The 14,961-nt window shown below is 39.6% G+C and overlaps 1 protein-coding gene across 1 annotated transcript in view; it reads left to right on the top strand.

Moving 5' to 3' along the window:
• The window catches only part of sh3bp1.S (SH3-domain binding protein 1 S homeolog), a 31,738-nt gene extending 26,195 nt beyond the window's left edge, over positions 1 to 5,543 (top strand). Inside the window, exons 15-18 of the mRNA XM_041561659.1 lie at positions 687 to 784; positions 1,096 to 1,237; positions 1,812 to 1,939; positions 2,714 to 5,543. Coding sequence (XP_041417593.1) covers positions 687 to 784; positions 1,096 to 1,237; positions 1,812 to 1,939; positions 2,714 to 2,979 — 634 coding nt within the window. The 3' untranslated portion in view covers positions 2,980 to 5,543. The remainder of the gene's footprint in view (positions 1 to 686; positions 785 to 1,095; positions 1,238 to 1,811; positions 1,940 to 2,713) is intronic.
• Positions 5,544 to 14,961: the final 9,418 nt, after the last annotated feature.

Here is a 14,961-nt window from a genome sequence, read left to right as displayed (position 1 = left end):
TGGTATCTAGGCAGTGCTGTATGTATGGCATGAGACAAGTAAATACCTTCTGATTTCAGAAGGCTTCACGTTGCATGTAAATTGCTAGTGAAGGGCTATTTGGCTCCTTTTAGCCCTTCTCACCCTAACCAGGTTCGGTTTCCCATTAATATACTTTCTGACATGCTTCATTTATTTTATTAAGGATAAGTAAACATTTTTAAAAAAATACTGCTGGTCAGTTCATGAGAGAGAGGTAACATTCAGATGGAAAACAAAGAACTGCTCTGGTGTTTTTCTGCTCAGGAAAGAGATCAGAAACCTCAAAAGAACTTTCCCATCTCTTTCCTTAGCAGAACAACATCAGAACAGTTCTGGTTTCCTTCTAAACGTATCTCTCTCCAAAAGTACAGGAACTGACAAGCAGGTGGTGCTGTTGTTACAAAATCCATTATTTTGGCAGTTAATAAAAAGTAAAAAGCTCTGAAACTAAACAAAATAGATAATGCAAATTTAAAAAATTTACAGTTTTACATTTATTATTTAAGATTTACATTTCCTTTAATATAGATTTCCCTGCCATTAATTTTCTTTTGGTGAGCTCTCAGTGTTGGCCTTGGAATTCTGAGTTTCTGCTAGAGTGTCTGATGCTAGTGAAGTCATATTAAATCAATTGATTCTAATTTGATTCTAATTTCTCCTTTCAGAGAGACATCCTTGTTGGACATGGCCTCAGCTTCCCCTATAATGGTAGTGAGTGTGGTTGAAGGATTGCTAAACTGTGCTGCAAACATCTTTCCAGAAGGTGAGATTATATATATATATATATATATATATATATATATATAGATATATATATATATATATATAGATAGCACAGTCAAGTTATTGTAGTACATGCAGAAGGAAGATCAGCACACTCTGTTGATTGTGAATGTATGCTTTTTTATTTCACTTAATGATATATCCAACGTTCGGTCACACTTGGGGACCTTTTTCAAGGATCCTTGAGAAAGGTCACCAAGTGGGCCAAAACATCGGATATGTTTAGGAACAAAAATATTAGAATTTATTTATTACACCTCAGCATAACCAGAGGTCACATTTATTTTGCAGATGTCGATTTTGGGGTTTCTGGTTCATACCCCGAAACATCCACTGTCTTGTCAGAGCAAGACTCAGGAATTAAGAACCAGGATTGGCCAAAAGCAGAAGAGACAGCACTTCTACCATCCAAGGTGTCTGAAAACACAGAAAGGTTAGAAGCTATAACATGCACATACATCTTTAGAGATGAGCAACCTCTACTGAAGAGAAATTATACCTTCGTTTTTGGTATGAGCTCATTCAGCTGAGCTTAAGTAGAAAATGGCTTTGTGCCCTGCTTTGCACATAGATGAATTGCTGCAGCCCTCTGCATGTCATGCAATGAATAATCAGTAACTGCATTCAATGGCACTGTATTCATTAAAGGGGGCAAGGGTGGCATATAAACTCTGCCCCAACCCTACACCTAACTAGTTTGTCATTAAGATTCTGGCAGACACCCTCTGCAACGTGGCCCTGTCTTTACCATCTGCCCTTTAGAAGGTGGTAAGAATAGGACCACACTGTGCCCACTATTGCTGACCTCTGCATCTCTTCCCACATTTTCCATTTAGTGCAAGGTGCAGAGCTCAGCCAGACCCTGGATGCAAGTACTGTTTAAATGAACACTAAGAGGCATGCTTGTGTACTCCTTATTGCTCTTTTGCTTATGTCTTTGGGGACCCTCCTATAGACTCATGCTGTTCTAGCACATCCATGTACGTGTACATTTGCTTGTTTTTCAGTGTCTCTGAAAGTTTAATAGAATGGGAAGAGCCGATAAAGCTGGACAATCAAAAGGTTCTTCCTCCTATAGACGAGAATTATTTCACAACCACAAAAGGGGAAGGAAGCCCCACCACTGTGCGTAAAGGTAAGGCAACATTAAAGGTATATTGTCACAATCTTGGCTAGATATCCACTGGTAGCAACCATACCTTGTGTAGACTCTTGCTAAGCACAGGCAAGGAGTTACTGTGGTCTGGAAACATCCCAGGATGATAAATGTCTGTAGAGGAAAAATGAACACATAAGTTAATTAACTTAAGCTCCATAGCTATGAGCATGGCCCTGCACTTGCATGAAAGGAATACCTCCATTGATGTTTCTGCCATGGAGAAAACTGAGGAATGTGCTTCAGGTGGCAGTTTACCAGGGCTGGCAAAAAGCTGGCCCTGTTAGTTAAAGAACCAAAGGTTGCTTTACTTTTTGTAGTCACCTGTGAATATTCCTGGCACCGAACAAAGGCATCTTGCCATGGCCATTAGCATTCTGTCCCTGCAGTTTGAATTGCTTTAGCAAGGCAGTCTGGTTTGCTTTAATGCATGGAGAAAGTATTTACTGGTACAGGTGTGGGACCCTTTAGTTAGCATCCTATGAATCCAGAATGCATTTAGAGCCAATAATCTGCACAAAATATGGAGAAACCTGCCCAAATGACCAGTTATTTTTCTTTGGAAGAAACCTGGTCTGCAGGATTTTGGTTGGGTGGATTTTAGTTTTTGCCACAGTGCTCAGAATGTTAAGAGATCCAGCAAGCTTCAAAAGACCACAAGGATTCTGGATTAGGGACTCCTGTACACACCTGTACTCACTTCAAAGCTAACATTGAAAATCACGACATAATGTACGCTTTTTGCTGTTTCAGTAAAGAGACCGGCACCTCAACGTCCCAGTATTCCTCCTCCAATTCAACCTCAGACTAATCCAAGCACAGAAACAGCAGAGAGTCACAACAGCCCAAAACCAACCCCCCGGAGAAGTATGAGTGGTAGTCTCAAGGTCCCTAATAAGCCTCCACCACAGCCACCTCAAATAAGCAAAAGCGCAGTGGAAGGGGACATTGAACCACTAACAAAGAGTCCGCCTCCAAGACCTCTTCCAAGGAATCGAATTCAGTCGGCAGAACACTGAAGCCTTTTTCTTACAGATCTAGAAACTGCAAAGTCTAATTTCACTTGATGCCCATTTAATGTATGTGCAACGATGATGATACTGATGTCTTTTGTGAATGTAAATGAAGTTATATGTTATTTAACAGAGCTCTGAGGCCTTCATTTTGGATTTAGTTAAATATAGACTCCATCCATAAATGAATAAGTAATCAGTCTCTCAACCCCTATTTGCATATTCAGATTGGAGCCCAATCAGCAGAACTGCATTCTCTGTGAACCAAAGTTTAACAGCATCAGTTTTTAGTGTAGTGTTTCTTAAAAAAATGTACCAATGCCACCCATATTTTTTTTTGTTAATAAAGCTTTGTATCTCCTGTATCAACCTAAATATACATCGGCAGTATACCCCCTTGTTCAACAAGATTGCAATGAATCGGGCTCATGCTGAACATACTATTGTTTAAATTCTTTTAAAAAATCTATGTTTTTTGTTATTTCCTGAGCTGAACAAGGTCAAGAAGTAACAAAATCATATATTCATTTGAGCTCCTTTATAGAACAAGTAAGCCTTTTCTTTTAAAATCCTGAAATTTACTCTAAACGGCCCCCAGAATATCATACCTTTCTCCCTCCATTTAGTTTTATCCTGTTTCTCTATCACAAGCAGTTCAACTGCAGAACCTTTAGCTACTTCCTTATCTAGCAAGAAGCTCCATCCCTTTTCTTTTCTGAGTTCTCCCTCCCTTTCTGTCTGTGGAGACAAAAATAGGTAACTACTACACGTGCGCACTGCCTCTGCTACAATGGAAATCTGTAGACACCTCTTTCAGAGAGGGAAGAAGAGCTCAAATAAGAGAGAGGATCTTCAAGCCAGACAAGGAAGTAGCTAAAAGAGCTTCAGCTGAACTGTTTGTGATAGAGAAATGAAACAAGACTAAAAGGAGGGAGAAAGTTGTGTTATTCTGCGAGCTCTTTAGTAATTTTGGAGAGAGAAAATTTACTCATTATTTAAAGGAACAGTAACCAAAAAATGAAAGTTTTTTTCTTTAAAGTAATAAAAATATAATGTAATTTTGCCCTGCACTGGTACAACTGGGGTGTTTGCTTCAGAAACTCTATTATAGTTTATATAAACAAGCTGCTGTGTAGCCATGGGGGCAGCCATTCAAAGCTGAAAAGGGAAAAATGGCACATGATATACAGCAGATAACAGATAAACTCTGTTGAAAAGTGTTGTTCCTGCGATGTCAGGTCCTAAAAGTGCCACTGCTGCTTTATATTAAGAAGCTACAAACCGGTGCCAGTAATACTTTGGTCAGATCTAGATTACAGCATCAGACTGGGTCTCCTAGGTTCCACCAGAGAACCTCACAGTGTGGGCTTTATAATTTGGAAATATCTAGATATACAGTAGATAGTGCTAAATTATAAGGACCTAAAGTGGAAATAAGAATGGGCTGATGAGAGTTATATCTTATGTTTGGGCCCAATGGAAGATGCTCTGGTACTCTGATAAGCCAGTCTGTTGAATACTGGGGATTTAGTCAAACAGTACCTGGATTTGCTGTATTCTTAAAACATAATATTATCTAATGCAAGAGGACCCATAACTGCCATAGTAATGAAATGCAGACTGTTTTTTAACAATATTGCTTGTTAAATCCCACGGCCGTGCTTTAGTACATATTCCAGGGGTCATATTTTCTTCCAATAGATGGAAATGTTATCATTTCATGGTTGATCCCTCCAGTATCTTACTGCTTGAGTGTGATGAGTCTTTGCTTGGCACTACTGTAAGGTGTAAGGTAATGCTGGGCAGCCATCTTGTCTATGGGCAGCCATCTTGTCTATGGGCAGCCATCTTGTCTAGGAGCAGCCATCTTGTCTAGGAGCAGCTGTGACATTGTCCCGGAAAAACGTTTGTATTATTTGCTTTTGTAAAACTGTTTTTAAATGTACTTAATCTGTAAGCAAGCATGGGACTGGTGCCTGTGTCAATACAAAGGCTTACATGCTCTCTTGTGAACTTGACTAAGTAGCTTCCATTATGACACCAACCAGCACACTTTGATTCTCACAGAATGGCTTTTGTAAACTATATATCACTCAACTAACTGTATAGCAGGCAGAATACATATAAGTGTCTAGAGTCTTTTCCATTGACTAGGAGATAGACGTTTTGATTGGAGATACTAACCTTTAATAAGATAGTGATGGACTGTGCCATGGAATATTTAATGGGACACAGTTGTACAGTACAATCAGGGGGAACAAACATTGCTATAAATATATAACAATAAATAGCATTTACTTTACAAATACTGACTGTGGAAATATCCCCACTTAGTAGTGCACATTCAGAAGTTACATTGGGTTTTATGTTGTTAATGTTCCCATATTAATTGTCCAGCAATAATTAAATCTGTGTAATCTAGAATATTTTTCTTTGTAGGCCTAATGAGCTCATTCTCTGCTCCCTGCAGGTCTGTTGAGCAGTGAAAGGGCAAGACAAAGGTGTGCAAAGTCTTGTTTGTATCCTTTTTGATATTGTTATAAGCAATAAAACTAATTTGGATACAGAAATAACTGTTGTCCGCTTCTTCTGTAATTATATGAAAGAGTTAGTAATTACAAAAAAAAGGCACATTTATAAGTTGGCAAAAGCAACCAATCACATATTTGCATTCAAACAGGCGATAAATGCTGATTGGCTGAGATTGCCGTTTCGCTCTCTGCGCTAGCGATGCGCCCCCCTCCGACCCCTGACAGCGATATTAAGGTAAGCACGCCGCGCGCGGGGGGCGGCATTTAGAACGCCGCCTCAGGCGGCATTAAGGTCTGATACGCGCCTGGAGTACATTAACCCCAGACATGTGTGAGAACAGCGCCTCATATGAGCCAGCAGGTTTTCATTATGGAATTATCTACTGACACGTAATATTAAATACATTTTCATGAAGATCCTTTTTTTTATATATGAAATCATTATTTAAATATGGGCTGCTTTCTGTTATGTGTATTTTGGGCTTCTGTATCAGCCAATGGCAACCACACCCCTTTAGCAGGGAAGATCTGTGTCTCTGTAGATGTCCCTGTAGCTCCCCATCTTCTTTTCTGCTGATTTACATGCTCTGGCTATCAGTTACCGTAGCTAAGAAACCATCTCATTAAATAACGTCTATATAGAATATAAAAGTCACAATGCAAGACTGTTTATATATATTCTTACTACATGGGCAGTGCATTCTGCATCAGAATATAATCAGCCTTGTAGTATTTGGTTCTATGACAGGTGAACCTCATTTTAGGGAACCACTAAGCATAGCTTCTTAAAAACTGTCCAGAGCACACTGAGCATGTGCAGTGTCACTGACACTCCTAACAAAATCTAAGATGGGAAGCTCCTGTGCACAATTCTGAAAGCCTGTTTCATTACTATTATATGCTGATGCTGAACTTCTAGGCTGGTGCAATAGGTTCAGTATACAACATTTGGTATTTCTAGTCATATTTATTATTATTATTATTATTATTATTATGGTTTAGCGCTCCTTTCATTTGTATTCTGAATATCTCGTTAAATTGAAATTACAATGTGATAACAAGTATAACTGGTCCCTCCTATTCCCAGTTCTGTTACCCTTTGCCGTATTATATTCATGTCTTAAAATTTAGGAAACGGCATTGCAAGGGAAACAAAATGGATTGAAGTGGGCAGTCTCTGAAGACTTTATCTTATGTATTTGCTTAAAATCCACGAGCTTCACCTTGTTTTCTGAACCTGCCTTGAATGGGTCTGCTTGTTGCATGACTTCATGATCTCAGGCACCGTTTACCATTGAGCTGATAATTATAGTGTATTTTCCCAAATTTTCTTGAAAACGAGGATTGAGGTGAAGAAGGATGTTTTGTTATCTTTTCCTAAATCAACAGTGAAACTTAACTAAATAAATAAATAAGTAAGGGTATGCAGCTCGTTCTTTTGTTGCATGTGTTATTGGGGCTGCCCTAGAAGGCACATTATCTGTTCATTTTCATAAATGTAAAATTGTTATTTACATGTTACATATTTCTCTAAAACAGAGTTTTATTTGAAAGAGTTTGTTCATTTTTTTTTTTTTTTTGCTTTTCAAATTAACTAAGTAATGTTGCAAAGACAAACTGCACAAAACTGACACAATAAACAAAATGGGACTCATTTATCAACACCAATTTGCACCTAGGCAGGAACCCAGAGCAATCAATCATTGATTGGGTTTTTTTCAGCCAGCAACAGGTAGAACAATGACTGCCCAAGGACAAATACTAATCTGACTTGTTCAGAAATGTTACAGAATCTTTAATAAATTATATTGAAAATTGAACAGCAGGCCAAGACTGGCTAGCTGTCAGTTAGGACAAATGGGCCGCTCCCTATGAAATGTAAATGGGTTGCTGGAGCTGCTGCCATTCACGCTCCTAAAGGCAGAGATACACGGTCAGATTCTGGGAGATTAGTCGTCCGGCTACTAATCTCCTCTTCTTCGAGGCGACTAATCTCCCCGTACTGCCTTGCCCTGCCTTCCCGCCGGCTAGAATGAATATCGCCAGTGGGATGGCACTCGGAGCACTTTGTTTTCTGAAGTTGCCTCACGAGGAAACTTTGGACGACTTAGGAAAACAAAGTGATCCAAGTGCCATCCTGCCGCCAATTTAGATTCTAGCCGGCAGGAAGGCTTTTCGGGAGATTAGTCACCTGAAGAAGAGCCGATTAGTCGCCGGGCGACTAAATCTCCCGAAATGCTTCATGTGTCTCTGCCCTTAATTAAAAAAAACCCTTACCCCCCCATCCTACATTTGCCCATGGGCAGTAACCCATAGCACCAGTCAGTGACTGGCCTTTTTTTCTGTCAGCTTCAGGTTGAACAACAATGAAATCAGGTGCAGATTTGCCATGTCATTCCGTAAAATGTTTGGGGGCCTAATTCCGGAATGAACTCCAGGTTATGTTATTACAATGGAACCTGTAGGTGTCCATAGATCTTTCCATCATCTCTGCGTGGGCGTGAGTGTATTCTAACAGTCCCTGCCAGAAGTACAGTAGGAGGGATAGCCAATCACAACCCTGCTCATTGGTTCCTATCCTACAGTACAGTAACATAGTAACATAGTAACATAGTAAGTAACGTTGAAAAAAGACACATGTCCATCGCGTTCAACCTTTTTTTTTTTATTAACTACCTATCTGCCAGTTGATCCAGAGGAAAGCAAAAAACCCATCTGAAGCCTCTCCAATTTGCCTTAGAGGGGGAAAAATTCCTTCCTGACTCCAAAATGGCAATTGGACCAGTCCCTGGATCAACTTGGACTATGAGCTATTTCCCATAACCCTGTATTCCCTCACTTGCTAAAAAGCCATCCAACCCCTTCTTAAAGCTATCTAATGTATCAGCCTATACAACTGATTCAGGGAGAGAATTCCACATCTTCACAGCTCTCACTGTAAAAAACCCCTTCCGAATATTTAGGCGGAACCTCTTTTCTTCTAATCGGAATGGGTGACCTCGTGTCAGCTGGAAAGACCTACTGGTAAATAGTGTGCTGAGTGTCACCTGCAGCCTGGGAAAGGAGGCAGCAGGGAGTAGAACAAATGGGCGGGACTAGTAGGGTTTTTGGAGAAATACATGTTTTTTTAAGATGTTTTTAATACATTCCTATATTTGGAGCAGTGTAATGCACTAGCACATTTTTTTATACAATGGAGCAGATTTATTGTCAGGATTCACTTTGTAAAAATTGTTTTTGACCACACCCACTTTATGACCACACCCCCAATATACCATGTCCATGCTGCATAATTTGGCAGGTTATGAAGGTGTGAACACATTTCTGGGAATTTAAGTGCAATGTTTGATGTGTTATAACAGTTTTGTTAATGAAACTGAAATTACCCTTTAAGCTGTGAGTCACATTTTCCCCAAGAGACTTGCTTATCTTAAATAGTTACAATTGTATCTTTGCTTATCTTAAATTATTACAAATGTATCTAAGAGCAGGTGCTGAGTGTTCTGAGCTCTTTACCTAAAAGCCTCTTATGTTAATTAAGTTTCAGAAACATTGTATCTTTCTCTGGAGTCAGTGCAGGAGATCAAAGAGAGACTTGGGACAATTCAGTAAGAAATCCAGAACTGTGGGCTAAACTGTCAAAATTGGGACTGTCCTGCAGAAAACGGGACAGTTGGGAGGTATGCTGGCCCTTTTCCACTGTTGTCTTGGGTGAAAAAAGATATTGTTTTGGCACTGACTGTTATCCATTGTGGAAATCTACAAACCAGCTCACAGATAATAGACTTAGGGTTGTTTTCTAGAATAACCCACCCTTGGATGTGACTAAAATAGATAACTCCAGCAAAATCAGTGACACCTGTTATTTCTCCCACACTGAACTCAGTAAGGTTATGGTTGTTTAAACAATAAGAACACCATCAAGTGTAAAGTGCACCATAAAGAAAATGAACACTGTAATATTGTATTAACTCCTTAGCCCCTGTCAACAGTCCCAAATGATTTGTGCACGTTCATTTTCTCTAGTAGCGCTGCCATTTAATTAGCAGTGTAAAGTTGGCAGCTTAGTAAGATGTATTCATTTAAGACAGACATTATCCTTCCCGGTGAGGAATAGCTTAGCAAAGTGTATAGTTCAGCAAAAGCAGGATGGATTCATGGGTACACAGTCCCCCAAAAGAGCAGAACACTGGTACATTACTTACAGTCAGCGTGTCTAAATCACTGGATCACTTTGAGTCATAGATCTGGGCTGAGATGATTATTCAGCCCTGTCCTCCAGCAGCTGTAATCGCTTAGCCTTAGGCCTCTGTTCTATTCTCCAACCTGGGGCCTTCCTGCCAGACATCTTCCCCATGCTCCCTATTTAGCTACCACTGATATCAGCTCTTTTACAGGTGCAAGTTGAAAACTGGGATAGCAGGGTCAGCTTCTCTTCCATCTCTCTCTGTCTCTCTCCACCTTTTTTAATGATTGGTGGTATCAAAGCCAAAGAAAGGTTCTTTAAAACTTTAAAATAAGTAAATGTAAAAATGATGAGGGGGCTATTTGAAGGAGTTTTGCAATGCACATTAATTATTTATTTTGTTTTCATTCCAAGATATTAAGGGACGGTCAGAAAATAACCAGCAGGTGGTGATATTGTAACAAAGTTCATTCATATTAACAGTACATGTATCCCTTAATATCTTGGAATAAAAACAAAATAAATAATAAATGTATATTGCAAATTTTCTTAGAATAGCACCCTCATCAATTTTACATTCACTTATTTTTTAAGGTTTACTTGTCCTTTAAAACAAAAAGCTTAATGTAGGCAGCTGCTTGCTAAACCTCCTCAAAAACAAAGAGTTCACCTTGTCTCATGGCTAAAATGCCATCTAAATCATGAAGTCAAATAAACAAACATCAGATGCATCACATGATTGTCAGCCAGCAGGGTTCCTTTATTTGCACAAAAACTTCTCTTCAGAATGCCAAGCTGTATCTCACTGTCTGGAGGGCAATTTATGTGGTGTCTCTGGGAAAAGCAAACAGATGCCAGAGATGTACAGTATACTAAGTGATTACGATGATCAGGCTTTATATCCCCTGCACTAAGGGCAGAGACACACGGTCAGATTCAGAGAGATTAGTCACCCAGTGATAAATCTCCCCAAACTGCCTTCCCCTGCCTGCTAGAATGTAAATCACCGGTGGGATGGCACTCGGAGCGTTTAGTTTTTCGAAGTCGTACGAAGTGTCCTCGAAAAAGAAGAGCTCCAAGTGCCATCCCGCCAGCGATTTTCATTCTAGACAATGGGAAGGCAGTTCAGGGAGATTAGTTGCCCCGAAGAAGACGAGATTTGTCGCCAGACGACTAATCTTCCCAAATCTGACAGTGTCAGCAAGAAGATAGTGAAAGGATGCCATAGACTGCAGAGCTCTGCTGCGTTAGTGCTTTATTGTACACACGACATGTTTCGAGTCACATGGACCCTTTCTCAAGTGTAACAATCACATGATCAAACCACATCTTATAGCCTTAATTGCCAAACAGTGCTCCTCCTCCCACCAATTAACTCATTAGTCCAGAGTAAAAGTGTAAAATAGGTAGAAAACATAGAACGTATAAAACGTTTAAAAGTCCCAGTGATCTCCAGTGTACAAAATGAGATGGTTAAAAGCAAATGGGTCACACGAGACTATACAGTTTACGGTTGAAATGTCCGATAAGGAGTTACACTTCCTAGATGTTCAACTCACTATTCGTAATGGGGCGATTAGCACTAACTTGTATAGAAAAGGAACAGATAGAAATAACTTACTCCATGCCCAGAGTTTTCATAACCCAAGTACCGTTAAAGCAATCCCTAAGGGTCAGTTTTTAAGGGCCAAAAGGATTGCCTCTACAGATGATGATTATAGAAGGGCTGGCCAGTCCTTAAGTGAGCGGTTTGTACAAAGGGGATATGAGTCTAAGCATGTCAAAATAGTAATGGAGGAAGTAAAGTCTATACCAAGGAAAGAACTGTTACAAAAAAGTCGGCAGGTGAGACAGAAGGATAACCGGAGTATGTTTGTGTCCAAATTCGTTAGACATAGCAAAAATATAGAAAAGGTTATAAAGAAATATTGGCCTGTTCTCCAACGAGATAAGACTTTTGGGAAGTTATTTAAGGATCCCCCACGGTTCTGCTACAGGAAGGGCATGAGTATTAGGGACATGCTATGCCCTTCAGAGTTACCTATAGAAAAGAAACAGATGTTCCTGGGAATACAGAAGAAAGGTACCTTTCCGTGCTTGAATTGTGTCTGTTGCGCCTCGATAATAAAAGGGTCAAGCATTAATCATCCCACTAAAGGCAATAAACTAAATTTGAATGACTATGCCACATGTGAATCGAAAGGGGTCATATACATGTTGAAGTGCCCATGTGGCCTAGTCTATGTGGGGCAAACAATTAGAAATGTAAAAACCAGGATTAAAGAGCATAAAGGGGACATAAGGAATTATAAACCAGGATCTCAGACAGATACGACTGTAGCCCGACATTTTAATGAGGCAAAACATAGCCACGGGCAATTGAAATGGGTGGTCCTCGAAGTAGTACAACCATTAAGTCGAGGTGGTAACTTTAAGCAAAAGATGCTACAACGTGAAGCCAAATGGATTTCTAAATTGAATTCACTAGCCCCAGTTGGGCTTAATGATGCCTGGAGTTTGAAATGCTTTTTATAAGAATTGTAATATTTACTCTTATTTATTTCAGATATTAAGTGATGCCTATCCTCTCAGCTGGGGGTAAGGTAAGGGAGAAGCGATTGCTTTAAATCGTATTGTTTAATATAATAGTCTAATATGAATGTATCTCTAGAATAATTGTGGAAAGGCACAGTTATGCATGTATTCTTGGATTGTCAGGACAGGTAGATCCAAAAAAGGATAGTACCACCTTTCTTATGTGAATATCTATTTTAAATGTTTTTAAATTAAATAGCGGTTGTCCATTTTTTGGACTAAGGTGATGTGGGGTTCTTCGGATTTTGTCTTTTATTATAGAGTGTATCTGAAGATATGGAACCTTGGCACTTGGACACTACATGTACACTGGAGATCACTGGGACTTTTAAACGTTTTATACGTTCTATGTTTTCTACCTATTTTACACTTTTACTCTGGACTAATGAGTTAATTGGTGGGAGGAGGAGCACTGTTTGGCAATTTAGGCTAGGGCCACACGGCGCGATTTTGCCGCGATTCTGCGCTGGGCGAGTTGCGAGTTGCGAGTCGCTGCGGTTTTTAAGCCGAAATAGCTTTGTTAACTTTGGCGCTGGCGTCAATGCAAATCGCGGCGAAATCGCTGCGCTAATTCACACGCGGCGATTCGTTTTCTATTGTCGCCCGAAGTTGCCTCGCTGGGCGTTTCCGGGCGACAGTAGAAAAAGAATCGCCGCGTGTGAATTAGCGCAGCGATTTCGCCGCGATTTGCATTGACGCCAGCGCCAAAGTTAACAAAGCTATTTCGGCTTAAAAACCGCAGCGACTCGTAACTCGCAACTCGCCCAGCGCAGAATCGCGGCAAAATCGCGCCGTGTGGCCCTAGCCTAAGGCTATAAGATGTGGTTTGATCATGTGATTGTTACACTTGAGAAAGGGTCCATGTGACTCGAAACATGTCGTGTGTACAATAAAGCACTAACGCAGCAGAGCTCTGCAGTCTATGGCATCCTTTCACTATCTTCTTGCTGATGCTAATTGAGGTCTATACGGTGTGACCTTTGAAAGGAGTGCCTGCTATTGCAAAGATTGGGGATAAGCTGGTAATTCGTTTGTTGGAAATCTGACAGTGTGTCTCTGCCCTTATAGGGGTTGTTTATTTTGATATTAACATTGTGTGTTGTAGATGGATATATTCTTAACAGCTATTCAGTTGTTCCTCATTATGTATTTTGTTTTGGTTTTTATTTGTATACATTGTGGGTTCTTCTTAATGTTATCTGGTTACCTTCCCATTGTTCTAAAGCATAGAGAAAAGAAGTAACCCCCCGCCCACCTTCCACACCCCCAAACCAATTCAGAATTAAATAAGTGCTTAGTGCAATAAATAATTTGGTAGAATAATATAGTACTAGCAATTGCTTTGTTATAAACGGTGTTATCTACGTGCTTAGTTCATTCATTTAATGCTAATAAAAACAAGTGTTATGTGCTAATTCATTCTATAAGCAATTCTTAAATTACAATAGGTAAAGCACTGATCGACCACCATCAAGTTAATACTGTAAAAGTGCTAGTGCCAAAATCAAATTGCAATCTCAGATTGCCATTGTGCCGTGAAAAATCAAATCGGTTTTTATCAAGGACAGTCAGTGCTGTCTCATATAGGAAGTGAATTAATAAACCAAAACCAGCATTTGAGAAATAAAAGTAGGAAATTGAAAATAGAGAAGAGGTGGAGAAGTCCCAAGAAACTGCTGCCTGGTTGTTTTTCTAGGCCCTGGGACCCCACACGGGGAGAAAGTAGGTCACTGGGGACTGTGGTCTCAGGTTTACCTTGCTATCTTAACAGGAGAGCTGAACTTCCCTATAAAACCACAAATCCGCCAGAGCCGTGTAATAAAAGAGATTGAAGAGGTACAAATGCGGTAAAATTAGGTTAAAATCTTTAAAGTTAAAAAAGTTATAAAAGCAGTATTAGGGTCAAACCTCTAGCACTTTAATATTTGGATTGGATTCCTAATACTGTTTTTATAACTTTTTTAACTTTGAAAATTGATGGTTTGGGGTGTGGAAGGTAGGGGGGGTTTACTTCTTTTCTCTATGCTTGATTTGCCTAAGTAATACATACCTCCCTCCATCCAGAAAGTGAATTGTTTTAATTAGTAAGTTTCCTACAAACCAACCTTTTCTAATTAATACCTTCCCATTGTTGTTAGGCTACAGAGGGGAAAGGGAGGTGGGTGGTATCACTCCAACTTACAGTGCAGCAGTAAAGAGTGATTGAAGTTTATCAGATCGCCAAGTGCACCTGGGAAACTAACAACATGTTTAGCCCTATGTCTGATTTCAAAATTAAATATTAAAAAATCTGTTTACTCTTTTGAAAAACAGATTACAGTGCAGAATTCTGCAGGAGCAACACTATTGAATGATGTGTTTGAAAAAAGATATGTTTTCCCAGAATCTTTTTAATTGTTATTCTTTTCATGTTTACCGGACTCATAGCAGCAGGTAGGTTTTCTTCTAGATGCATTGCTATCAAAGTTTTTACCACAAAATAGAATAGGAAAAAGAAATCATTATAAAGTTCAGAAAGTTCATCAGACACTACAGACCAGCATAGTTATTCAAATTATCAAATCTGGTTAATCTAATCTTTTTTGTGGGTCTCAAAGAACAGTTATGTGTGCAAACAGCAAATAGATTTTCTATTACCGCACACCTCCTTCCACTTTTCTGCGTGGTGGTGCTGGT

This window comes from Xenopus laevis, chromosome 4S (genome assembly GCF_017654675.1).
Source record: "Xenopus laevis strain J_2021 chromosome 4S, Xenopus_laevis_v10.1, whole genome shotgun sequence".
In the NCBI taxonomy this organism is placed as follows: domain Eukaryota; kingdom Metazoa; phylum Chordata; class Amphibia; order Anura; family Pipidae; genus Xenopus; species Xenopus laevis.
The sequence above is the reverse complement of the archived record's forward strand: the minus strand, read 5'-3'. Positions and strand labels throughout refer to the sequence as shown.